The 27,919-nt window shown below is 44.6% G+C and overlaps 1 protein-coding gene across 2 annotated transcripts in view; it reads left to right on the plus strand.

Annotated features, from left to right (window-relative positions):
* The window catches only part of MCM9 (minichromosome maintenance 9 homologous recombination repair factor), a 192,011-nt gene that overhangs the window by 16,674 nt on the left and 147,418 nt on the right, over positions 1 to 27,919 (plus strand). For both annotated transcript variants that reach the window (XM_029596420.1, XM_029596419.1), the window contains exons 3-4: positions 17,804 to 18,120; positions 23,709 to 23,790. In XM_029596420.1, the coding sequence (XP_029452280.1) occupies positions 17,804 to 18,120; positions 23,709 to 23,790 (399 nt within the window). The remainder of the gene's footprint in view (positions 1 to 17,803; positions 18,121 to 23,708; positions 23,791 to 27,919) is intronic.

The following is a 27,919-nucleotide window of genomic DNA, read 5'->3' on the forward strand; positions in this document are numbered from 1 at the left end:
AATAGAAAAAACATTCTGAAGGCTCCACCAACCCATGTCTTAATAAAACGCATTCCACTCTATCGGACCATTCAATCCTAGCGGGGCAACAGTCTGCCAACTGTAGATGAATTGTTGTTCAACCTTTCTTAACATTGAGGATAAATCTCCCCCGTGTTGAAGAGTCACCCCATTTAAAATTCCCTTATAAAATTCCAAGGTTGTTTGATTGCAATACGAGTGGCGTGGTATATGCTATTATCTGTCCTTGCAATTTAATTTATGTAGGGCAAACTACGCGCCCCATTCGTTGCCGTATTGTTGAGCACCGGAGTCGTATCAAGGCATTACGTGAACATGCTCCTTTAGTAAGCCATTGAGTTGAAAGTGGTCATACTGTGGAAGAAATTCGTTTTTTTGTGATTAAGAAAGTGACTCTTCAACACGGGGGAGATTTATCCTCAATGTTAAGAAAGGTTGAACAACAATTCATCTACAGTTGGCAGACTGTTGCCCCGCTAGGATTGAATGGTCCGATAGAGTGGAATGCGTTTTATTAAGACGTGGGTTGGTGGAGCCTTCAGAATGTTTTTTCTATTCTTGGGTTATAAAAAAAGAGAGAAGTGGAGTGGTTTTGTTTAAAAGATAATTGGATTGGTTCTTTAAAAGATAATTGTAAGATCTGTTTAATTGACTAGTGTTTGTCCTATATAAAGTTTTTCGGATACGCATGAACTTCACATCTCAGCGGGTGACGACTTGGTACGTCACTTCCGGTCTGGACGTGAGTATTGGAAATCTTTTTTTGCGCAGTAAAGGACTTGGTGGTTAACGGTAAGTGTTTTTTATCTTTAATGATAATTCTTTGGGTTATATCGTTGCAGAATATGTTTTCTTGAGAGCACAGGTCGGTGTGTTTTACAATAGCTGTATAAAGGAATTGAAGGTGGCATTACCTTGCAACGTTTAAAGGGAATATCTAAGGACACGCCGCGGTATATGCAGTGTTTGAACTGATGGCCTCAGTGCATTGAAAGTATGGTGTTGGATGGAGTTTACAAGAAGTTTTTGAAGTGAAACATATGTATGATTCAGATTTTGAGGTAGGTATGGCCACTATAAATTTGACCTGAGTTTTTCAGGGGTTCAGTATAGGGTAAATAGGAGAAGAAAAATTGTGTCTTCTGTGATTTGATTGTAAGTAGTATTGTCATATTGTATGGTTAAAAGCAAAAGGGAGATATTTTAAATAAGGTTTGGGGTATTTATTGGTGATGGAAAGTCCCTCAACTGTTTAAAAATTTAAAAAAATAAAAGGAACAGATGGGGAAAAAAAGGGGGATGGTATTGGTTGACAATAATATTGATGTTGGAGTTGCGGGTAATTCTTGTGATATTTGTTTTTGCAGTGCGGCAGCATATTTAGAATATATGAATCATATTGGTCCCTGAGGAAGCCCCTTTTGTGAGGGGTGAAACGAAAAGATCTTGTATCTACTTTTGTCGGACATTTAGAATTAAACATCCCAGTTCAAAAAATTGTAGTAACATATGATATATGTATTTTTTGAGTATTTATGAAGAAGAAATATATGTGAAATGCATTTGCAGTAAGAGATTATACTTGTATGTTGTATCTCAAAAAGACATATTTTTTATCTTGTGGGTGTGCATGTGTGAGTGTGCTAGCTTAGTTTTTATTGTCTATACAGGTTTATATATAGGTGGTGTGTTTAAATAAATTTTGTATGTTTGATACATTTATTCTGGCTCTCTAAGATTTGTGTAATTTTATGCTCTATAGCTGGGCCAGTGGCAGTATCCCGATCTGCTGATAGAGATTGACTTACTCCAGTCTCAGGATGTCCCTCTACTATTAATCTGCTGCAGTCAACCTGATGGAGGATCATGGTCCTCTGATCTGAGAGATGTACTGGTGAATTAAGTCAACCTTCCTCCTCCCCCCCAGGCTTAACCACAGCTCTATCTTCTTCTCTCTCAAGGTTCAAACCCTGCCGCTCCACCTCTCCTGTCCCCTACCTGGTTCTTCTGTCCCAGCTCTCTTCATCTCTCTCTCCCACCTCATGAGAGCCTGCAGCAGCCACCAGTATCAGGGACTGCTATGGCGAGCATGAGTTGGGTTGCAAGGGTACAGTGTCAATATTTTGGTGCTGGTGTGCTTGGCAGTGCATGCTCCATAATGTTGGTCTCCTATCTCACCTGGGAACATTGCAGTGTGTGTGCATGGCTTTTCCAATAACACAGTCTATTTGACTGTGCTAGCCATGCAACACCAGCTTTCTTCATCGGACACCCTCCATTGATAAACCAGCTGGGTGGGTCCTCTCTCTGGGACCTGTGCTATGTAGCATGTTTGTAAATGATTTGGAGAAAGGAATAAGTGAGGTGAATAGATTTGCAGATGACAAAATTGTTTTGAGTTGTTAAATAGCAGTGGATTGTGAGAAACTGCAGAAGGACTTACTGGGGCATCTGTCTTGTCTAGCCCCATTGCTTTGTATGTGTTGTCCAGTCTTGTGTGTTTATTTCTATTGGATGTTCTTCATTATGAATTCTTATTCTTACATGTAGCCAAGATGTCCTTGATGAATTTAGATCATGTTATGTGATTTCTGTGGTGTTGCATTTTATCTGGAAATAGTAAGCTACTTTTCCACCCACATGATTATTTTTCCTTTAGAAGGGGGAAAAAGTACTACTTGCTTTGCCCCTTAAGCTAACATAATTTTTTTACTAAATATCAACGCATATTTGTAAACGGCAAAATCTAATATCCTCTCCAGGCATACTCTAGGCTCACTCTTTTCACCTTTGGTCACTGTGAGCCCATTCATAGCTCCTCTTCTTTCTGTGACTTAAGTCCTGCCCTCCCTCACTGTGGCCCTGATGATTTATGCTATTTTTGTAGTATAGAATACAATGCTCCCCCTAACCCACCCTAGTCCAGTGATTTAGATTTCATTATGTATGGTATATTGTAATTATAGTAGTGAGACCACTTGACTCTTATGTCCTTGCATTAAGAACATATGTATTTACACTACCTTGATTCAAATTGGTGGTAGTGGAGGGGCTGATAGCCACATGATATAATCATCTAACACCAATTTATTGGCCAATAAGCACTTCCTCTGCACTCCGGCAGGCCATTCCACACACAAGTGGGTTTTGCACCTCTAACAGCAGATGAAGATGAAGTAAAACCTGACATCACGGACATTTAGCCCTGTCCCGACATCAGCCCACCGGTATTTTCCATCTCCAGCAAATAGTAAACATGCATCTTCCCTGCTGGGGATTGCTTGTAGTAAAAATAAATAAATAAATAAAATGTAAAAAGTAGAAGTTGTTTTTTTTTTTTGGAACCGCTTGCCTCCTGAAATGATTCTGGTGGGTCCCTCCCTCAGTTGAGTGCCTTGAGTCCAGTAGCCTTTTCAGGTGTGGACTGAATTAAAAAAAAAAAAAAAAAAGGTGGTTGAAGGCAGAGATAAGTGTGTTTCGCCCAGCCCCCCGCCCCCCCCCCCCTTATAGCTGGAGACCCGTTCCTGCTCTCAGCCAGGGAGGGCTGAGCTCAGGGGGAAAAAAAAAGTTGAAAGACTAGGGAGGTTTTCTTTCCCCTATCTAGTCCTTACTGGGTCTTCCTCCCTTGATGTTTATGATCAGTGTCTTGGAGTTTAGTAAGATGCGGAGGTGGTGCAGGCTTGGCGGGTTGAGCAGCCTTTCGGTAGGCTCCGCTTCCAGGCTTGGTCTCTTCTGGCTCGTGGTAGGCCATGGTGGCATTTTTTGCGCGCTTGCATACGCGCCTTCTCATATGTGCATGCCTACTTGAGCAAATAAGGCCGTGGCCTATGTTTCTGTGCATACTTCTGCGGCCTGCCAGTATATGCACATTTGAGCATATAGCTGAATGCGTACTTGAGCACGTGTCTTAATTTGGGCGTGCAACAAACCGGTACAGGCATGGCGCCAGTGTCAAATCTAAACGCTTAGCGATTTTGTGCTGCTTACAGTATATAGCCAGGGCTTTCTGCAAGTCTGTATCAGTGCTGCCTGGATGCTAGAGGTGATTTGCCTTCTACTTATTTTGCCGATGCTGGTCCATCCCCTTGGTCAGAGGGGAGTGGGGTTGTAGGTGACACAACAAAGGTGCCCCCTACTTCGGTTAATCTAATGGCTAAGACGTCTTCAGGAACTACTCTGTTAGAGGACATCAGATTTGGGCCTATGGGGCCTGATATAGACCCATCCTCTTTTTTTTTTTTTTTTTTTTCCTGGGTGGAATTTTTTCAAGGACTATAGACTTTTTTCTGCAGGGGTGCCCATCAGAGACAGTGATGCCTTCTAAATCAAGGTTTCTGCCTCCGCATGTAAATGGCATGGTGCAGCAGTCCCTGATGGTGTTGAGGAGGATGTGGATCAAGACGAGTCATCAGTGCCACCTCGAAACCTATAAAGCCATGGTACACACCAGAGCTAAAAACCCTAAAAAAAACAATCTCAGGCAAAAGGAGAGAAAATAGCGTAAGAATCCGACCCCGCAACACTTCTCCATCTACAAAACAGCCCTACACAGCTACAGATTTTCAACCTAAAAACAAACGAGACTTCTCCGCTAAAAAAAATCCATGATTACAGATTCAACCCCAAAGTGCTTTTCTCCTATGTCTCAAGTCTTACCACATCTATTTCCCCCCCCCCCCCCCCCCCCCCCCCCCCACTATACCAGGCTCTGGTGCAGCATCCAAATGTGAAGAACTGGCCAACTACTTCCAGAGTACAATCTCCAACCTCCTTTCGAGATTCCCCCCCTCCACCCCACCCACCTAACCCACACCCTCCCAACCTGCAATGGCTGCCCTCGATTTTACTTCCTCCAAAGAAGTCATAAACATCCTCAGAAAACTTAAACTTGCCTCTCATCCCAATGACACCTTCCCTTCTAAAGCCCTACTAGCCATCCCTAACGCCATAGCTAGTGCTATAGCAGATATCATCAACTGCTCTATCGCCCATGGGATTGTCCCAGACACACTCAAGCATGCGGTAGTCAAACCCCTCCTAAAGAAACCCTCCCTAGACCTGAAAGACCCCTCCAACTTCCACCCAATCTCTAACCTCCCATTTATTGCCAAGCTAATGGAGAGAGTTGTTAATTCACAACTTATGGACTACCTTGAAAATCATGCGATCCTCCATGTCTCACAATTCGGTTTCCGGAAACACTTCAACACTGAATTGCTACTCCTCTCCCTATCCGACCATCTCCTCAGAGGTATGGACCAAGGCCACAGCTATTTCCTCGCCCTCCTTGATATTTTGGCAGCGTTCAACACTATCAGCCATCATCACCTCCTGGCCTGTCTGGAAAGCATTGGCATCTCAGGCCTAGCCCTTGCCTGGTTCAAATCCTACCTCTCGAACAGAAAGTTCTCTGTTAAAATAGATAACATCATATCCGCCCAGCATCCCTTACAACAAGGAGTCCCGCAAGGCTCATCACTTTCATCCACCCTCTTTAATGTCTACCTTTCCCCACTCTGCCAGCTCCTCTCTGATCTTAAACTTAAGTTATGTCTCTACGCTGATGATGTCTAGATCATCATTCCTATCCACAACTCCATCTCTGATGCCTTATAGCACTGGGAAAATTGCCTTGCAGCTATGAACTCCCTGCTCACCAACCTCCACCTTGCTCTCAATACGAATAAAACTGAACTCCTACTTATCTTCTCCCCCCCCCCCCCCCCCCCCCCACTGTCTAACGACCCCAAGCTTAACCTCCTTACAGCGCAACCTTTTGTAAAGGAACTTGGAGTTCTCTTTGATCACCAATTAAGCATTAAGAATTACGTTAATTCCATTCTTAAAGCAGGTTTTTTCACCCAAGACTTCCGCATAGTGATCCAAGCCACCATCTCTTCCAAATTGGACTACTGTAACGCTCTCTTCCTAGGGCTCCCCCACTCCACGATAAAACCATTACAAATGTTACAAAATGCTACAACAAGACTCATTGCAGATACCCATAAACATGAACATATCACTCCCATCTTCAGAGATCTACACTGGCTCCCCATACTCTCCCGCATTCACTACAAAACTCTGACCATAGTACATAAATCTATTCATGCCCACAACTCCAAATGGCTTGACATTCCTTTCAATGCTCCCCAGTCTACCCGTCCTACCAGAACCGCCAACAAAAGCACCCTACTTGTACCCTCACTGAAAATAGCCCATCTCTCCTCTACACGTGACTGTGCCCTCTCAATTGCTGGCCCCGCTCTCTGGAACTCCCTGTGCTTTGAACCATGTGTGATCAAATTTAAAAAGAAGTTAAAAACTTGGTTATTTAAACGAGCCTATCCAGAATAGATCTTCCCCCAACTTGTCATCCCACACGCCACTACATGGTGATTATACATTCCTTATGTTAAGGATCTCGTTGTTTTGTTAATCTATATTTTCACGCTGCACTTTGTTACCCCCTCCCAGTTCCTATTTCCTGTTAACATTTACCGTATTTTCCGGCGTATAAGACGACCCGCCCCTTTTTATACACATTTTTAAGAAAAAAAATAATTTTACACTCAAACAGGAGCAACCCTATCTATGAAAGGGCAACACTACAAATACCGTATATCAGGCCCTAAAAACCAATACACCTCTTATTAGGAAAACAGAACTAGCAAGCAGCTAGAGATCCCCACACATAAATAATTGTAAAACTATACTAATAAGCAGTATAAATGTTTCAAAACAGCTATGAACAGAATAACATCCAACAATTAAAAACTCATAAAAACTATTAAACACCAATAAAATATTTCAAAAAAGCAGACACATCACATAATATTAAATAATTAAAATGGCAGTCAATCAAGAAAAATAAACTTTAAAAGCCACCTTTACTTACCCCCTCCAGCAGCTCTCCTATTCCTCTTCCTTAGGGCCCATGTCTCTCACACACACACACCATACCAGTCATGCCCCCATGACCAGTTTCTGTCTCTCACACACCAATCATTTCCCAAACAGTCTTTGACACACACACCAGACACCTTCCTGAACAGTTTCTCTCATGCCATACACACACACAGGCTTCCCACTCCCGTGTTCTGCTTACCGTACATATACGGGCTTCTCACTCTCATAATCACTTTCTCTGTCTCACACACACACACACACCAGTCTCTCTCTCATTTCCATGCTCGCTCTCCACGTGCACAGGCTTCTCATTCCCTGAATCACATTCTTTCTCTCACATTCACACACACCAGTCTTTCTCTCACACACACCATCACCTTATCAACCAGTCTCTCTCTCATGCACGCACACACACACACACAGCCCTCCCACTCCCATGCTCTCTCTCACATAATCAGGCTTCTTACTCCCATGCTTTCTCACATACCCAGATTTCTCACTTCCATGCTTTTTCTCTCTCTCACACTCACATACACATCAGTCATCTCTCTGAGCAGTCACTTTCATTGTCTCTCACATATACACACACATGAGCTCTCTGACCAGTTTCTCTCAATCACACACATGCTCTCAATCAAATGAATTCTCTCACTTACACACTGGCTGGCTGCTTCTCTCTCTCACTCACTTCCTCTCCCCTCCCCCACCCCCTGAGCACAAATGGTAGCTGCAGCAGCCTCCTCCTCCAGCCCCTGCAGGCCAAGAAGGAAGAATCCCATCGGCCGCGGGAGGCTCATGCTGCTCTCTCCTTTCCCTATTATCAGCTGCTTCGATTGCTCGGGGGCCGATGCTGCTGTCGCCACTGCCATTTTTTCATGCGGCATAGCTCTTTCTCCTTCCCGCGCACCGCGTATCACTTCCTGTTCTGGGTCAGAGGGGGGGGGGCGGGAAGAAGAAAAGGGCAGCCGCGGATGCCACAGCTTTTTTTTTTTTTTTTTTTTGCACCGCTGCCGTTCCCGCAGGGCTTGAACGTGCTGATAGCCCGGCGGCAACGGCAGCAGGGAAGGAAGAGCAGCGGGAGAGACCGGGAGCACGCGACACAGCAGCCGGTGCTTGGCGACACACCGGTGAGAAGCGCTGCCCTATAAGACGATACCCGGCGTATAAGACGACCCCCGACTTCTGAGAAGATTTTCAGGGGTTAAAAAGTCGTCTTATATGCCGGAAAATACGGTATTTTCCAGCCTAATTGTTCGAATATAAACCGGTATGATGTCCCCTACTAATACCAGTATATAAAAGTCTCTAAATAAATAAATGACTGATGGTGATTTGGGTTTCTCCCTTCTGGAAAAAGGCAAATTCCACCAGATTTAGAGCCACATAGAGCTCTGCTCAGTTTCTTTCATAGGGATGAGTACCTGGGTCTGTTATCTCAGACTCTGACGCTTGCTGTGACTGGGAGTAACTTTACGAGTGGCCAAAAGAAGGACCCCATATTGGTCACCGTACGCAAAGCTTCATGTTTCTTTCCCCTCCTGGATGCGAATCGGGAGTTGATTGGAGCGCTCCATTCAAGGTCACAGGCAAGCTTTAAAAGGCGGGGAGCACCTTGTTGGGTTTGTATCCTTTGGATCGGAAGACAAGAGAGCAGTTACATTTCTCAAAGGTGGATGTGCTGATGTTGTGGGTTTTTTCCCTCCAATTATCTCTTTATTCATTTTTCAAAAACTTATACATAAAACATGTTTCATCACAATCACTAAATAATCCAACTATTGGAAACACATCCATAATTCCAATAACAATAAAACAATAGACAATACCTTTTACCAATTTCCAAATTGGATACTAATAATGAGGGGGTCGTTTTATTGCATATAATCTTCCATAATTACTCGTTAGGTGAAGGGACATTATTTTCCTTAATTTCTATAGCTTCTCCTAGCATCATTTCTTGGTTACCATTTAAACAAACCGGTAGCCGAACCAAGATGGCTGTCAGCAATGAAACACGTGGATGGATTGGTGTAAACAAGATATCTATTGAAGCTTGCCCGACTCTGGCCGAGTTTCGCTCAAAGAGCTGCCTCTGGGGCTTACAAGCCACATCAATTGGCTTAAAACAACGCAAGGTTCAATCAAGAGGAGGTTCCTTAGGTTTCAAAGCAAAGCTTTGAAAATATCAGTATTACATACCAATTATTGAAGGCAAACAGAGCTCGCAAAATCAGCGCACAACAGCGGATTCTCGCAAATATGAGCACTTGCTAAATAGCCTGGTTCAGGAGTTTTACTTCTATGCATCCTATGATTAGACAAGCCCAGTGTTCCACGGGCTTGATCATATAAGCCATATAGCTCACTGTGGCAATATATGACGGTTGCTAGATATCACTCCTTATTGAGTTCCTCTTTGTATAGCTGAATTTTTATTGTTGTGACAGTTTCTACTTTTCAGCTAATTTTTTATTTCTTTACTGAAGCAAGTTAGACTGCATTGCATGAGGGCTCGGTGGTATGATGGCTGAACCGAATGACTGTATATAAAAAATGAATAAATAAATAAATATTGTGGATGGAGATTTGAATATTGTCTTCTGTTAAGATTTGCCGAGCAGTGATGTAGTCATCTTTGCACACCTTCTCCAAGCTTTACTACTTGGATGTTCAGGCTCTGGAGGACTCCGCCTTCGCGTAGGCAGTGTTGATTGGATCATGGCCAGGCTCTCTCCCTGTTCAGGAGTAGCTTTGGTAAATCCTACTTGTGTGGTTTGGCCTGCCTGAGTGCAGAGGAAGGAAAAATTACTACTTATTTGATAATTTCCTTTCCTCAAAGGAAGGCAGGCCAATCACCAACTTGCCCTCGGCTGCTGATTTTTTTTTTTTTTGCTTTGGTTCACCCTCTTAAGTGCGGACCATGCCGAGTGTTGTTTCTGCTATTCGTTAGAGGACTGGTAAATTTCTTAACCAGCCCCTCAGTTTAGTGAATGCTCATTCATTTGTCTAAGCTCAGTGTTCCCTATTGGTTGGAAGCATGAGTGGTTGATTGTTGATAGTCATGTTCAAGTATAATTAGTTTGTCCACAGTTTGGCTTTTCCAGAGAATACTGGCGGGCTGATGTTGGGGCTGGGCTATATGTCAGTGACGTTCGCTTTTACTTCGTCTCTATCTGCTGATAGAGGTGCATAACCCACTTGTATGGATTGGCCTGCCTTCCTTAGAGGACAGGAAATTATCAGGTAAGTAGTAATTTCTCCTTTTATGATACCTTCTCATATAAGATATCTTGTAATCATACCACATTTACTGTTCCTCTGTGTTTAGTATATTAAGAACATAAGTAGCAGGCTGTCAGACCATTGGTCCATTGAGCTCAGCATCCTGTCTCCTACAGTGGTCAGGATGGATCATTTGGAAGTACTCAGGTGATCATCTCCCTGTTTTTCATTCCTAGATGTAGGAGGTGGCCTGTGCCTACCTAAGAAGTGTAAATGGAGCTTCCCTTCAGAAACTTATCTAAACCTTGAATTTGACCACATCCTCCAACAACACTTTAATTACAAAAATATTTTATTAAATGCTGATTTAAATCTGGCATTGATCCTTTGCCAGAAATGAATTGTTATAGGGCTACAAATGCATGGCATTTAATAGTCTTATAGCCAATGAAAAAGGTCCAAAGAAGGAGTGAAAAAAATCTCAAAAAAACAGTCTATATATTTTATATATAAACTAGCTGTACCCGGCCACGCATTGCTGTGGCTCAGTCTGGTTAAATGGAAAAGAAAGAAAAGAGCGCATGTTTTGAATATGTTTAATTTCACAATGCTTGTGGGTATACAATATTTTTTGTTGTTCCATTGTCTGTGCAAATATAGAGATTGTCTGGTTTGCCGACTCTAGAACACGCAACATATAATTGTCCATGTGAGAAGCAATCCGTGTCTAGATGTAAACCGCATAATTTTAGGAATGAAAAAAGAAAAAACACAAACTATACTCACTAAATAAACGGTATGGTAAATGACACAGCTCAATTCCAACGCAATGTCACACGAAATAATTAAATCAAAATGAAAATAAATCGAAATCTATGAAAATTCAATTTAACAATGCAATCGGAAACATTGAAATAGAATCATAAAATATGTAGTCCAAGCCGTTAAGCCCGTTAAAATGGGTGAGATTTTGTCCCCTCTCCTCCTACGTCTTTGCTCTGCTCCGCTCCTCCCCCCCCCCCCCCCCCCCCCAGCACCACGAAGAGCCACAGGCGGTGGCGGTGGTAGGAGCTGCAGCGGTGGCCGAGGGGGATCTCGCGAGGCGTAATGGTCCTGCCATCCCAACTCCCTCCCCCCTTCCCCGGTGGCGGAGGGACAGGCTCAGACCCCTTTCACTCTATCCTTACAGGCCCCAACTCCTTTGCTCTCCCATTCCCCTCTACACTGAACCCCTTCCACTGTAACCTATAAGTGGAGAGCTGGGGGGGGGGGGGTAGAGAATCTCTCTCATACAGCCCCTTACATAGGCTTCCTCTCTCTCTCTCTCTTGCACATACACTCTCCCTCTGTTCCTCACACACGCACATTACCACCCTTCTCTCTCACACAGTTAAAACGGGCGGGATTTTTGTCCCTTCCCCACCTAAGTCTTTGCTCTGCACTCGCAAGAGCTTGCAAAGTTCCCACGCCAGTTGTGTCTGGGAGAGTGAGGAAAACATTCCATCCCAACCCCCCTCACAAAGGACAGGCAGCAGGCACTGCAACAGATTTGGGAAACGTTGCCTAGCTTCCTTTGCTCTTTCTGGGAGACCTGTGCCTTTAAGAAATCCGATCGGGGCTTGAGAGGGTGGAGGGAGCAGGGCTCTGGCTTTCACTTTCGTCACGGTGCTTTGCTGGGAGTGGGGGTGGAGCGATGCCCATGTAAACTCTTCCTGTGGCGGCTGAGACCCACGGGCAGGTTGAGAGCACTGCCTTCCCCCTCCCCTCCCCCCCCCCCCCCCCGCAGTTGCGGGATATTTACTTGGCTTCTCCTTATCTGTGGGACTCAGGGGGCGGGGGAGGAGGGCGAGCTCTTCTCTGTTCAGCTCTTTGCGCTTTGGCTGCTGCAGGCTGCAGCTGCTTGTGATCTCTTCACAGCCGCTTTCTACTGCATTTGCTCTACTCCGGCCGTCCCAACTCCCTCCCCCGCTTGCCCAGCGGTGGACGGACTAGCTCGGCGACTCTTCTACCCTTTCCTTCTCCTGTGTGTAACTGTCCGGCAGTCCCTACCCCTTCCCCAGTGGGGGAGGAACGGGCTAAGCCGTTTCTTGGAGCGGCGACTCGTCTGCCCTTTCCTCCTCCCCTCTGTGACATCCAGCACGTAGCGCAGAGCTCAATGGTCCGCACATGCGCGGTAGAGCTGCTCTCTACTGCGCATTTGCGGGCCGTCTGTCACAGCCCATTTATATTGTAGATAGCGTGTGTTGCTTGTACGTCCAACAGATGGCGCTGTTTTTCCAAAAAAGCATGTTTTTACTTGTCACAGGTTGACATCTATACAATATAGGTATATAAAAACGCGCGTATTCGAATGCAACGTTGTGTCAAAATTTCAAAGCAATCGGTGAAGAACTTTCGGAGATTTAAGATTTTGAACAAACAAACATTTACATTTTTATTTATTTAGATGAAAGAATCTCTTTGTAATATACCATTATATAATGTATATTCCAAATAGATTCCTTCATTTATATATTATATTTCTAAATTGGAATCTGAAGTAGTTTGCCTTCACATTTATGTGTATCTAATGGTTTTCTCTTATTATCCCACAATAATTCTGGGTTGGGTTTGGGGTTTTTTTTTAATTAAATGGGACCTTCATATGAATGGGCTATTTACATTGCTGAAAACTCTCAACATAACACAAGGTTACTATGCCCTCATAGTCACATGCCAGACACTAATGGATGCCATGACAGCACTAGGATTTTCACTAATAACCGATAAACCAACACACAGAGCCGGACACTCACTTGATCTAACATTCATAAATAGCAACTATCTAGAACACTTAGCAACAAGCTACACACAAATTCCTTGGTCTGACCACCTCCTTATTCAGTCCAATATTAATATTCTCAATCCTCAGACCATACAAACTCATAATCCCATAGAATTTAAATATCTACCTTCCTATAACAACGATGAACTAAAGGACAAACTAGAAGAAGAACTAAAAGACATAACACTTAATGATTGTAACTCAGCTACGGAACTCTGGTTAGACTCAGCCAATAAAATAGCCGATGAAATAAACCCCATCAAAACAATAACTATCAAAGAAATAAAACATAACCACTGGCATAATGCAAAAATAAAAGATGCAAAAAGAAAGCTCAGAAAATTTGAAAAAAACTGGAGAAAACACAAAACAGAAAACCTAACCAAATTCAGGAAACATCTAGCTTTCTACAAACAACTGATCCTTAATACTAAAAAAGAATACTATTCCAATAAAATAGAAAAGTTTGCCAATAACCCAAGAACCTTATTCTCCATAGTAACGAATCTCACAAATGACAAACAAGAATCACCTCAAAGTCTTCCTGAATCAAAATGCAATGAATTAGCTAAATTGTTTAGTGACAAAATATTAAACCTAAGAAACAAACTCCCAAAAAACAGCAAACCAGCAATCGTAATGCAAAAAAGAGATGTTAACATATGGTCCTCATTTATAGAAATATCAGAACAAGAAGTTGAATCAATGATAAAAAATATAAACCCTGCTCCACCTAAAATCGATACAATACGAACAAAAAAAAGATTGCCAATGTAGTAACCCCAACACTAACTAATATCATAAACCTATCCCTAACTGAAGGATTAATGCCAGATACACTAAAAAGGGCAATCATTAAACCAATCATCAAAAAGAAAAACAGTGACCCACTAATCCTCATTAACTACCGCCCAGTCTCAAACCTCCCTTTATTAGCTAAATTAATAGAGAAAACAGTACAGAAACAGCTAGCTGAACACCTAGACAATAATAACATACTGTACCCTTCACAACACGGCTTCCGCAAACACTACAGCACTGAGACATTAGTTCTCTCATTAACAGACAACATACTAAGAGTTTTGATAACAGTAAACATTACATCCTTATAATGCTCGACTTATCTGCAGCCTTTGATACAGTAAACCACAAATACTACTAAAAAGACTTGAAGAAATTGGATTATGTGACAAAACAATAAACTGGTTCAGATCCTACCTAAAACAATAGGTTCTTTCAAGTCCAGATAAACACATTATCAGAAAAATTTAAACTTGAAACAGGAGTACCTCAGGGTTCAGCACTGTCTGCTACCCTCTTTAACATATATATGCTACCCTTATGTCATCTGCTGGCAGACCTAGGGATAATACATTACATTTACGCAGACGACATTGAATTAATTCTACCAATAGACGACACAATTGAAAAAACATTAAGTTTAGCTAACATGTACCTAGACATAATTAAACAACTACTAAACCAAATGGAACTGGTTATCAACATTGACAAAACCGAATTCCTTCACCTTGAGAGAAAACATACTGAAATCATTCAAACACCGAGAACCCTAAGAAATAACCAGAAAATTGAACTATCCGAAAAAGTAAGGAATCTGGGAGTAATAATGGACCCAGAAATCAACCTGAAGCAACACACATCTATAAAAGTAAGAGAAGGCTACACAAAACTTATGGTCCTCAGAAGATTGAAACCATTACTCACACCCGCCCACTTCAGAACAGTATTACAAACACTTTTCTTTTCCAGCACTGACTACTGCAATGCACTCTTACTAGGACTCCCAAGCACATCGATAAGACCACTCCAGATACTTCAAAATACTGCAGCCAGAATACTGACGGGAAAAAAGAGGAGGGACCATATAACTGAAACTCTAGCAGACTTGCATTGGTTGCCCATCGAATACAGGATAAATTACAAGGCCTTATGTACCATACACAAATTAATATATGATAAAGAAGCAGACTGGCTAAACACAGCCTTATGAGCAGTGTTGCCAGGTTTTCATGAAAGAACAAGCACTTTTTTCCAAAAAAACAAGCCCAAAAAAAGCCCAAAACACATGAGATTGAAACATTTTATTTTTTTATAGCAGTTAATAAGAACATAAGAAAATGCCATACTGGGTCAGACCATGGGTCCATCAAGCCCAGCATCCTGTTTCCAACAGTGGCCAATCCAGGACATAAGAACCTGGCAAGTACCCAAAAACTAAGTCCATTCCATGTAACCATTGCTAATGGCAGTGGCTATTCTCTAAGTGAACTTAATAGCAGGTAATGGACTTCTCCTCCAAGAACTTATCCAATCCTTTTTTAAACACAGCTATACTAACTGCACTAACCACATTCGCTGGCAACAAATTCCAGAGTTTAATTGTGCGTTGAGTAAAAAAGAACTTTCTCCGATTAGTTTTAAATGTGCCCCATGCTAACTTCATGGAGTGCCCCCTAGTCTTTCTACTATCCGAAAGAGTAAATAGCCCCCTCCCAGCACATCTCTGGCCCCCCCCACCCACCACACTCATTCCCCCCCTCCCAGCACATCTCTGGCCCCCCCTCCCAGCACATCTCTGGCCCCCCACACACTCATTCCCACCTCCCTAACCCTCTCTGAGCACATTTCTGGCCCCCTCCCCCCCAGTACATCACCGGCCCCCACACACTCATTACCCTCTCCCAACATACTAACTCCTTCCCTCCTGATACCTGGCTGTAGCTGCACACTCTGGATTCCTTTGCTGTTGCTCTCCAACGCTGTGCTGCTGGCCTTCCCGTTTCGCCTACGTGCGATGCTGTGCTGGCTGGGTCTGCCCACAAAATGTGCTCCTGACGTGTGCATCAACAAGGCTTGCAGCTCCTGCTCTGATTGGCTTACTGCTGCAATATAGGGATAGGGTGCGCCTGCTATGGACAGGCTTCATCGCAGCAGCCGCAGCCAATCACTGTAACATGATTCAGAGCACAAGTCCCGCCCAACAAGCCCCAAAAAACGCGACTGGCAGAAAAAATAGCCCAATTAAAAGCAACCCGCGAATCGGAAAAATAAACCCGCGAATGACTACAAAAAGAAGCCCAATCTCGCGGTAAATAAGCGAGGTTGGCAACACTGCTTATGAGTAAATGTTCCACAAAGAAACCTCCGCTCAGCAAACAAAGCACTACTAACAATCCCTTCAGTAAAGTCAGCAAAATTAACCCAAGTGAGAGAAAGGGCTTTATCGTTGGCTGGGCCCATACTATGGAACACGATGCCCCCTGAACTCAGGTTACAGAGTAATCTCAAAACTTTTAAGAAAAATTTAAAAACATGGCTCTTTAAAAATGCCTTCACTAAAGAGTCTGGCAGGTAGAGAATGAAAGTATAGGGTAATGCAGATGAGAATGAATTTACTCAAGCCTACATTTAAGAAGTAATATCTCAAAGAGATAGTAACTCAATAATATACCTGGACTTGACCAACAATACTCAAACAATGATTTTATTTTTGAAATTGTAACCGAACTTTATTGGCACCTGTTAGAATGTACGATAACCTACATTTACTTACCTTAGTCTATGTGCCTATTTGTAAACCGTTGCTATGGTATATAACTTAGCGACGGTATAGAAAAGTTTTTAAATAAATGTAATCATTGGTCCCAAATTTGCCTAAATTTTTTCTTTCTAAGTTGTAATTTTAAAACCACACAAACAATGCTGAAAATTAGTGTGCGTGCCATAAAATGAAAACCTTGCTGAAGATATTCAAACCAGCCAGAATAAAATTATGTCTTAGAATCACTTATCTTGTAAAGAATATCCCTAACAAGAGCCGTGTTTCAGAATCGTCCTGCTTCAGGGATATCCTTGAATGGCTTCACAAATAAACACTTATTTTCAAATGTTGGTCTATTTGCACACACAACGGCTCAAATCTTGTTTGTGTACTCGTCGAGCTAGGAATGTATGTGTGTAAATTCTGAGTTACGCAGGTACACTCTGCTACAAGACCAGTGGATGCGGGGACCAGTCAGTTGCCCATGTGTGCATTAGTGTGCATGCACACCTCACCTGTTACTGAAGAACCTGTGCACATAGCAGCCACAGGAAATCAGATAGCCGTGGGACCATATGGAGCCAAAGTGACGGGTGGCCTGGAAGAGAGGGCTGTGGAATTGGACAGATGGGTAGGAGGGGGGAAATGGCAAGATTGCTGGATCTAGTCAAGTTGGAGTGGGTTGGAGGATGGGGAGATGAGTACTGGGTTCGGGCTAGGAGTGCTGGGATAGCAATATTTGGGATGGAGGTGATGGGAGGGGAGATTGAATCTGCCTGGAAAGGGGAGTACTAGATTTGTGCTGAAGGTGGGGAGAGAGTACTAAGGTTGGGCTGTGGAGAAGGGGAGTGAAGAGGGGACTGCAGGGAATTTCACTGGTCAACCAGTGTTAGTAACTGCAGTTGGGTGAACTGAAAGGTGAGAGAGATGTGGTGCTGTGCTCAGGTTCATTACAAGATTCGGCATCAGAGATCATCTGATTATTTTTGTTTTTCTTAAACTGACTTGTAAGACCATACCTTCTTCCCCTGTTTTTATACGCTGTGTGTATTAGAGCGAGCTGTTCAATTTATGGTGTCTGACCAGAAAAACTGAATGGAAAAAAAAAATGGAGATGTATTTCTGTTACTGGCAAGGAGCTGGGACAGTGGCTGTTCTGAAAGTCATAAGAAGTGGAAGGGGAGAGTGTTGATAACTGTAGTGCGGATGCAAGGGCTGCATCTTTCTATATCACTTTATTATTCCTTCTCTTCTTTTATGTTCTGCAGGTTTACCTGTTTGTCCTGAGTTAACCAGGGAGCATATTCCTAAAACTAGAGATGTGGGCCGCTTTTTGTCCGTCACTGGGACGGTGATTCGCACCAGTCTTGTGAAAGTGCTGGAGTTTGAACGGGACTACATGTGCAGCAAGTGTAAGCATGTGCTGACTGTAAAGGCAGACTTTGAGCAGTACTATGCCTTCTCCTGCCCCACATCCTGCCCTAATGAGCAAGGCTGCAACTCAACCAGATTCACCTGTCTATCGGACTCCTCATCTGCTCCCTCCAGCTGCAGAGACTACCAAGAGATTAAAATCCAGGAACAGGTAATTACAAGAGGAAGTGCATCATAAATCTGAGTAGGAAGAAACTGGCCCTACTCAACAGAGATAATTTCTTTTCCCATTAGTTATAGAATAGGGGAAAGTCCTTTTATGAACAAGGGCCAATATGTTCCCCCCCCCACTCCTCAAATTTGTCTAATTCCTTTTACATTTTATTTAATGTGTGGGTATAACTACTACTGCCACAAAATGTTCAGTTTAGCCACATTTTTGGAGTGAAAATCATTTCCTTTCAAGATGAAATTCTCTTTTCTCCAAGGACAAGCAGGATATTAGTCCCCACACATGAGTGATGACATCAGATGGAGCCCTGACACGGAAAACGTATGTCAATGTTCCTAGAACTTTGACTTGGTACACAGGGCATGCCCGGCATGCCCTAATCCATGCATCCCTCTCTAGTCTTTCTTTTTCCGCGGCGTTGTAAGCATCATGGTATGAGTGAGCTCACTGTGGCTTTTTGGCCTTTTTGAAAAACTTAATATTTCTTGCTTTCCGTGGGTTTTTCTTTGCAGTTTTTGACGTTTCTGGGAAGTTTCCTTTCGCGGTCTATTTTTGCCCCGCGGCGGCAGTGCTTCAGTGACTGCCAGCCATTGGTGCCCGCCACCATCAATTTTGATTTTATGGCCCTTTTATTTCATTCTGTCATTTCCTTGATAACCCAGTGCCTGAGGACCATGTCCATTACGGACCCCCATGAGATATATGTCCTCTTCCTGGGGGCATCGCATGATATCCGGGATTGCCACTTAAGCACACAAATGATCCCGAAGGGACAGCATCTTCAGCTTGACAAGATGGAGCAGCTCTTCTGACCAAAGAAGACCAGCTATCGGCATCAGTGGCATTGGCATCGATGGACCTCTGAGCCACACAGATGGACGCCATGCCATCGACATCATTGGGACCATCGGTCGCGTTGGTGCCATCAGCGGATCGGGCTGTCTGAGACAGCCTACCATCAATCTCCTCTAGACTACTGATCTCAGATTCCCTGTCATTGGCCTTGCTACCAGGGAAGGACCGGGCTGAGCATCGAGAGAAACCAAAGAAGCATCGGCTCCGGTCCCTGTCGATGCATGGTGCCGGTCACAGGGATGCACCGGCTCACTCTGCGATGCCTCTGAAGCGACCCCATGGCGAGGAGTGCCAGTCCTCCATTGATGCTGGGAATTGCGACAGTCTCCACTGGTCGGGATGCTAGACACCGATCTGCCTCATGGGTCCAAAGAAGATCTGGCCATCCCCTCCTTCCTCCCAGTTGGTGTTGGCATCGGTAGTGTTCAAGGAAGAACTGGAGCAGCGACTCCAGTGGCGGTAGAATGGGCGCTGCAGGGCATGGGTCCTGTGGCATCGATGGCACCGGAGCTGGTACAGTCCGTCCTGGAACTACTGCTGGAGAAGCTCAATGTGCTCATCAGTGCATTGCCGACCCAGATGGCATCCGTTCCTGGGATGGCAACAGTGCCCAGTGGGGCACCAAGGTCTCCCCCTACCAATACTGTGGTTGTTGCCAGTTTCTCCAAAGAGGAAGCTCCATTTAGGCTGGCAGAGATGCCGAGGCCTCTAACCCCCACCCCTCTTCAGCTTTGCCAGTGCCTGCACCTCTGGACGAAGGCTGAGTGCCTAGGACCCCATCCCCTGTGGCTTACAATGATGATGAGGGTCCCTGTGACCCCTGGGGGAGGATATCTTTGAGTCCTCCTTAGAGGACTTAGAGGGTCTCTCCTCAGACCTTTCTCCTCCAGAAGAGCAAAGAAAGTCTAAGCCTGAGGACTTAACCTTTGCAAGGTTTGTGCGGATGATGGCAGAAGCCATCCTATTTCAGTTGCTGATGGATGAGAATGCCAGACACAAAATGCTTGAAATGTTTCAGTTTGTAGAGCCTCCTAAGGGAGAACATGGCGGTCCTGGTACACGAGATACTTAAGGAGCTACTCCTGAGGATATGGGAATATCCCCTCACTGTGCCTCCCATTAACAAGGCTGACTGGGTTTACCTCATCCAGAAAGCTGCCAGATTTGATAAAAATCAGCTTCCTCACCAGTCGGTGGTGGTCGAATCCACTCTCGAGAGCCAAGCATTCTCGGACCCATTCCTCACTGCCCCCGGGGAAGAACCACAGAATGATGGACGCTTTTGGCAATAGTGTTTCGGGGGGGGGCCATGCTCATTGCCGGTATTGCTTCCTATGAGCTCTACATGAGCCAGTACTTGCAGAACATCTGGAAGCAGGTGCAGGAGGGGGCCAAACAGCTGCCTCAACAGCAGCAGGACACCCTCTTGTCGCTGGTGCATAAGGGCCTGGATTGTGGAAAACACGAGATCCGAGTGACCTGCAATGTTTTTGAGACATCATCAAGGGTCTCTGCAGCAGGAATCAGCGCCCACAGAATGGCATGGCTTCAGGCCTCACATCTGTGACCAGAGATACAGGAATGACTTGACATGCCATGTACTGGGTAGAATCTCTTCAGAGACAGGGTGAGAGACACGGTGGCCCAGCTCCAGGACCACCATGAAACCCTCCAACAACTCTGTCAGTACTCTGGACCCATCCTCCTCTTCTAGGAGGCCAGCAAGAATGGGACAGGAAGTACTTCTTTTGCCAGAGGAATTACTATTCTCCGCCCCCTTGCTCCCGCCAACACCATCAGGGCTCCTGCAACTGTCCCAGGCAACAGAGAGCTCCCAAGCCCCAGCTGGTGCCTCAGTCAACTGCTGGGATGGGGTTTTGACTGTTTCGTAGGGAACATAAGCCAGTTGCCTGTACCTCCGGTTGGGGGCAGGCTGCGGTTTTTTGGAAACCAGTGGCCCAATATAACCTTGGACCAGTGGATTCATTCCATTATCCATCAAGAGTACCAATTGAATCTATTGGGTCTCCCTCCAAATTGCTCTCCCAGCCCATTTTGGGAGCTGGTAGCACATCAGGAGGTATTGCTAGCAGAGCTTTCCTCCCTCTTAATGGCCCAAGCTGCCATGCCTGTCTCATCACAGCAAAAGAGGGCAGAGATTCTATTTCAGGTACTTCCTGATTCGAAAGAGAACAGGAGGACTCTGTCCCATCCTAGACCTAAGGGCTTTGAACAGATTTCTAAAAAAAGAAAAGTTCAAGATGGTTTGCCTGGGCACCTTGATTTCCCCACCGCCCCCCCTTTGCAAAAAGGGGACCGGCTATGCTCCCTTGATCTAAAGGACACATACACTCATATCGATCTTCTTCAGTTATAGGAAGTATCTTTGATTTGTGGTGGGGAAAACAATACTTCCAGTACTGAGTGTTGCTGTTCAGGCTAGCGTCAGCCCCACGAGTCTTCAAAAAATACCTGGCCATGGTGGCAGCGCACCTCTGCAGGCGAGGGGTGCATGTTTTCCCTTATCTGAACAATTGGCTGGTCAAGAGCCCATCTCAGGCAAGACCCATCAGGTCCACGTGCTTGACCATCTGGGTGTTTGAGTCACTAGAGTTCGTTATCAACTGCCGAAGTCCCGTTATGGCCCGCCATCTCAATTGGACTTCATAGGAGCCCTGCTAGACACGGCTCATGCCAAGGCCTTCCTGCCTCATCAAAGGGCCATCACTTTGATGACCATCACGGAAGAGATTCAGCAAAGCCAGCAGGTGTCAGCTTGACATGTTGAGGCTGTTGGGCCACATGGCTGCAACCATCTATGTCACTCCCTTGGCTTAATTACACAGGTGCAGATCCCAATGGACCCTGAGGTCGCAGTGGTGACAAGCCTCGCAGAACCTCCAGGACAGCATTCAAGTCACCCCATCTCTCTGGTACTCATTGTCCTGATGGTGGGTACTTTTTAAATCTGGAACTGGAGATCTCTTTTCAAAGTCATCCTACCGAAATGTCCTAACCATGGATGCATCCAGCCTGGGCTTGGGAGCTCATGTAGATGGGCTCAGCATCCAGTGTCTGCTCTGCCCAGGAAAGCTAATGCCAAATCAATTTCCTGGAACTCCGGGCGATCAGGTACAAGCTATGGGCTTTCAGAGATTGGCTGTCCAACAAAGTTGCTCTCATCCAAACTGACAACCAGGTAGCTATGTGGTATGTCAACAAGCAAGATATCATGGGTTCGTACCTCCTGGGTTAGGAAGCAGTCCAGATCTGGTAATGGGCTCTGTCTCAGGGGATGGTGCTCAGGGCCATGTACCTGGCCAGGATGGAGAACGTGGTAGTAGACAGGCTGAGTCTAGCCTTCAGACCCCACAAGTGGGCCCTGGACCAGGGGGTGACGAATCGGATATTCCGCCTCTGGGGGAGCTTGGACGTAGATCTATTCACGTCCCCTTGCAACAGAAAGATGTCTCGGTTCTGCTCCTTGTACAGGTCAGATGGCAAACTGGCCTCAGACGCCCTTGCCAGTCACTGGGGCAAGGGTCTTCTCTATGTGTATCCTCAGATTCCTTTAGTGGCGAAGATTGTCTTGAAGGTTCGTGAGGACAGGAGGACTATGATCCTCATAGGCCCTTATTGGTCGAGACAGGTCTGGTTTCCACTCCTACGGGAGTTGTCCATCCAAACGATCAAGCCCTATCACTCACAGCCTGGATGTTGAGAGGTTAATTCTGCAACCAGTCGATCTTTCAGAGGATGTGTCTCGTATCCTGATGACTTAGCCTTCCACTAGAAAGTCCTATGGACTCAAGTGGAGGAGGTTTTTCTTGTGCTGTGAGCAGAAGGCCCTAGATCCGTTCTCCTGCCCCACACAAAAACTGCTTGATTACCTTCCACAGTTATTGGAAGTTGGCTTAAAAACCAACTCCGTTAGAGTTCTTCTCAGTGCAATTGGCACATAACATCAAGGTGTAGATGGTACGCTCATCTCTGTACAGACTATAGTTGTACGATTCTTATGGGGCCTGCTTCAATTGAAGCCTCCCACTGTGTCTTGGGACTTCACCCTGGCGTTAGCTCAGCTGATGAAAGTTCCTTTTGAGGCGCTGCATACCTGTGACCTGAAGTACCTGACGTGAAAGATCTAGAAACTTTGACATAAATTTTCCGCATCGGGGCTCCATCTGATGATGTCACCCATATGTGAGGACTAACATCCTGCTGTCCTGGGAGAACACCTGTTACATGTAAGCAACTCTGCTTTGTGGTATAACTTATCCAGATAACCTAGAAGGGATATTCAGCAGCACAGCTATGCCGCTGAATATATCTGTATAAGTTCTAGTTAGCCAGATAAGTTATATTCGGCTAAATTTAGACCTTCTATTGAACAAATCTAACTTATTTGGTTAACTTAACTGGATAAGTCATATCAGCACTTATCTAGATAAGTTACACCACCCCAATCCGCCCGTTGACTATCTAGATATTTACTTAGCCAGATAAGCTACTTATCCAGCTTAAGTGGTGGTTGCTGAAAATAGCCAAATATTCAGCAGCTGCCACTTAACCGGATAAGTCCTACTTATCCGGCTAAGTAGTATTTCAGTAATGACCTAGCTATGTCTAAGTTCCATGTGGTTTGTGCCTTGCTGATTGTTTGTTTGCTATCTGAATCTGTATTTCAACTCCCTTCTCTTCTCGAAATCTAGGTTCAAAGGCTGTCTGTTGGATGTATCCCTCGAGCCATGCTTGTTGTCCTGGAAGATGACTTGGTGGACAACTGCAAGTCTGGTGAGGATTAAGAAGCATTCCTTCCTGAAATTATTTGGGATCTGTTTAGATTAGGGCCTAGTACTTATTTTTAATGTATTTATTTATTGCTTTTATAAACCATCAATCTGTGGGGACAGTCTTAACAGTGTGCAAAGTTATAACAATAAACATAGTTACAATATAAAAATGATAAAAGAATAAAAGAAAAAAATAAAAAACAAATAAGAGGCATACAAAGTAAAAGCATATAAAGAAAAAATAAAAGATGACTAAAAGCAAACAAAGTAAAAAGAAAAAAACAATCTCAAAATTATATGTTGCGAGTATGCAATGGCTGATAAAGGAATTTAAGTCATATGCCTTTTAAAAAGCCAAGTTTTCAACATCTGTTTAAAGGCCTTAAGATCTTTTTGCAATCTTAGTTTACAAGGAATTTGATTCCACATTGTTGGTCTTGCTATGGAAAAAGCTCCCTGACTTCTGACACGTGGACATATCTAATAGAAGGGACTGTTGACAGCCCTTTATTAGCTGATCTCAAGTTTCTTTCCGGGGTGTGTAAGTGAAGTTGAGCATTGAGCCGTTCTGTGTTGTCACGGTGTATATTTTATTTATTTATTTAAAACTTTTCTATACCGTCGTATAGTAGAGCACCATCACAACGGTTTACAGTTTTATATATATATATATATATATATATATATATATATCTACCTTATAAATGGCCTGTGACCGACGGCCCGCAAATGCGCAGTAGAGACCAGCTCTACCGCGCATGTGCGGGCGAGCACGTCGCTCTGAGGCAGCTTCAGAAAGAAAAAAAAATGGCGGCGTCGGCGGTACCGGCAGCGGGCGGCGACGGCGGTAGCGAGCGGCGGCGGTACCGGCAGCGGGCGGCGACGGCGGTAGCGGCGACGGCGGTAGCGGGCGGTAGCGAGGGAGGGAGAAGAGAGAGAGAGGGAGGGACGGACTGAGTGGGAGGGAGGGACGGAGAGAGAGAGTGGGAGGGAGTGACTGAGTGAGAGGGAGGGAGTGGGACTGAGTGAGAGGGAGAGGGGGGACTGAGGGAGGGAGGGGGACTGGGAGAGAGAGGGAGAGTGAGTGGGACTGGAGTGAGTGAGAGGGAGGGGGGAGGGACTGAGGGAGGGAGTGGGACTGAGGGAGAGAGAGGGAGGGAGGGAGTGGGACTGAGGGAGTGGGGACTGAGTGAGAGTGAGTGGGACTGAGTGAGTGAGAGGGAGGGAGAGAGGGGGGAGGGAGTGAGTGAGTGAGACTGAGTGGGAGGGAGGGACTGAGTGATAGGAGAGGGAGGGTGGGGAGGAGTGGGTGAGGGAGGGGGTGGTGAAGAGTGAGGGGAGAGAGAAAGAGGGGGAGGTGAGAGACAGAGGGATGTAGTCCGTTTTAACGGGCTTAACGGCTTGTATATATATATCCACAAATCTAGATAGATTTGTGGATTAGACATAATATTTTGTAATCAGTACGGAATTTAATTGGTAACCAGTGAAGATTGGTTAAAGTAGGTGTGATGTGATCCAATTTTTTTCCACTGCAGAGAACTCTTGCAGAAGCGTTCTTAAGTAACTGTAAGGGTCTAATATTGATTTGAGGGTAGACCAAATAAATTAGCATTGCAATAATCAATTGTAGAGAATATTAAAGTTTGAAGAACTGTTCTAAAATCATTAAAATCTAATGGTTTCAATCGTTTAGAACATGGAGTTTATTAAAAAAAAATCTTTGATTTTGTGGTTTATTTTAGTTTTTAGTCTTAATTCGTGATTGATAATAACTCCTAAGGTTTTGACTTGGGGAACCAAATTAATATGCATAAAATGTGTTTTAAAATTGAAATCCTTATTGATAATACTTTTCCTGCTCAATAGAATAATTTCTGTTTTTTGATGGTTTAGAATCAGTTTCATATGTGATATTTGTTTGACCATGAATAAGTAAACTTCAAGAATTTTGAGAGTTTCCGAAAGAGAATTTTTAATGGGAATTAAAAGTTGTTCATCTGCATAAATAAAGTGAGTGATTCCTAGAGCTGTTTAATAGTTTACAGAGCTGCAAAAGGTAGATATTAAAGAGGGTGGCCAATAATGGCAATCCTTGAGGAACTCCAGACTCCATTTTTATTTTTTGGGGATAATGAGTATTTTTACTTGGAAAGAACGGTCAGAAAGAAAAGATTTGAACCAGGAGAGAACAGAACCGGACAGACCACTATCCTTCAGTCTATTAAGTAAGATGTCAAAGTCAACCGTATCAAATGCTGCTGATAGATCCAAAAGGAAAAGTAAATAAGAGTGACCATTGTCGAAACCTCGAACTGTTTCAGAGAGTGATAGAAGAAGAGTTTCTGTGCTAAAATAGTTTCTAAATCCGTGTTGTGAGGGGTAAAGAATATTGTTGGAATCTAGAAAATCTGAGAGTTGTTTCTGAACTTTTTCAGTAATTTTGGCGAGAAATGGTAAGTTGGATATAGGTCTGAGGTTATTTAAAATCAGTGGGGTCTTTCTTATTGTTTTTTAGGATTGGTTATTGCACATTTTAAAGGCTGTGGCATATGACCTTCAGACAGAGAAAGGTTAACTATTGTAGTGATACTTGGAACAATCAAGTGTGAGACCGGTTTTAAGAATTTTAAGGAGATTGGGTCCCAAGGGTGGTTAGCAGGTTTAAGGCTAGAGAGTATAGATGAAATTTCAGAGGAGGGTGGAGGGGTCTCCTGCTAAGGAGATAGTTTGAGGGGGGTTTGATGAGAATTGTACTAAAAGATTTGTGATTTTTTCTTTAAAGAAGAGTGTGAGTTTATTACATTTCAATTCAGTATCTTCAGAGGGAGTGAAAAAAAAAATCAAGAGTAGATGTAGTCAGACTCTGCACGAGTGTGAATAAGGCTTTGGCATTAAATTTTAGGCCATGAATTTTGTTACCATATGCTCGTTTTGCATTCTTTATAGCTGATCTATATTTGGATAATAATATTCTATTGGCCAACAGATTATTCTCATTGGGCTCTTTTTAACAGGTCCGTTCTCTCTTTCTAAGTTGCAGGGGGAAGTGCACCTTCCTCTGTTTTGCTCTCGGCTGCGTGGATCGCCCCTCCCCCGCGCGGCTCAGCTGCATTTTTGCTAGGCAGGCACTGCTGTGTTTAGTGTGTTAAAAAAAATAAAATAAAGAGAGAGAAAAATGTGGGGGCCGGGTGGCCTTTCTCATGACCTCAGCCTCTGCACAGATTATGCAGGAGGGGGCATCTGAGCACAAATTAAAGCCGCGGAGACACTCCAGGCCCGCAGCAGGGGTCTGGGAGCTTTGGAGTGGGTGGCGATGGCTGCTGAGGTGGCACCAGATGGCGGACAACTGCCCCAGGGTTCGGGAAGGTCTGCATCACCTGTGATTCCTAGAACACGGCCAGACTCTGAAGATCAGGGTGTCTCTGGTCCGAGCAGCCCCATATGTCCCTCGGGCACCCCGGGAGGGGGGGGTTCAACCAAATTTGTGCTCCTTCTACATGATTCTTTCCTGGCTAGGCAGGCAGGCAGGCACGTGCGGTCGGAAGGCTGAGTACGTGGAATCGGCAAAGCGGAAGCAGGATCCCCCTAGAGGATCTGGAGGCTCACGGCTAACGTTCTGGGGGGGATCACCTGGCACAAGAGAAGTCTGATTCAGAATCGAGGACTACCAGGAGGAGGATGTCCTGTCCTTGGGAGACAATCAGGATGCGGATCCGGCAGGGGACCCTCCTCTGAACCCCCTAAATGCTAGATTGGATCGGGGGGGAAGCGAAGATTCCGGAGGCGGAAGGCGATGATCCATGCGTGATTCACCTGTTTCGGAGAGAGGAGCTTTGCCCGCTCATTCTCCAGGTGTTGGAGGAATTGGGTGTCAAGCTTGCTCTAGAGGATTCGGATGCGGAGGGAGTTAATTGGTGCTGGATGGTCTTTGGAGACCTCCCAGTGCCTTTCCAGTTCCAAAGAAGATCCAGAAACTGATTACTAGAGAGTGGGACTCCCCCCGACTCGTGGCTGCGCATCGGCAAAGCAATGCCCGAAAAATCCGCTGCTGCAGGAGCATTTGGATGCCCTCAAGGTCCCGAAGGTGGATTTGGCGGTGTCAGCGGTCACCAAGAAGACTACCATCC

This window comes from Rhinatrema bivittatum, chromosome 3, assembly GCF_901001135.1.
Source record: "Rhinatrema bivittatum chromosome 3, aRhiBiv1.1, whole genome shotgun sequence".
Classification (NCBI taxonomy): Eukaryota; Metazoa; Chordata; class Amphibia; order Gymnophiona; family Rhinatrematidae; genus Rhinatrema; species Rhinatrema bivittatum.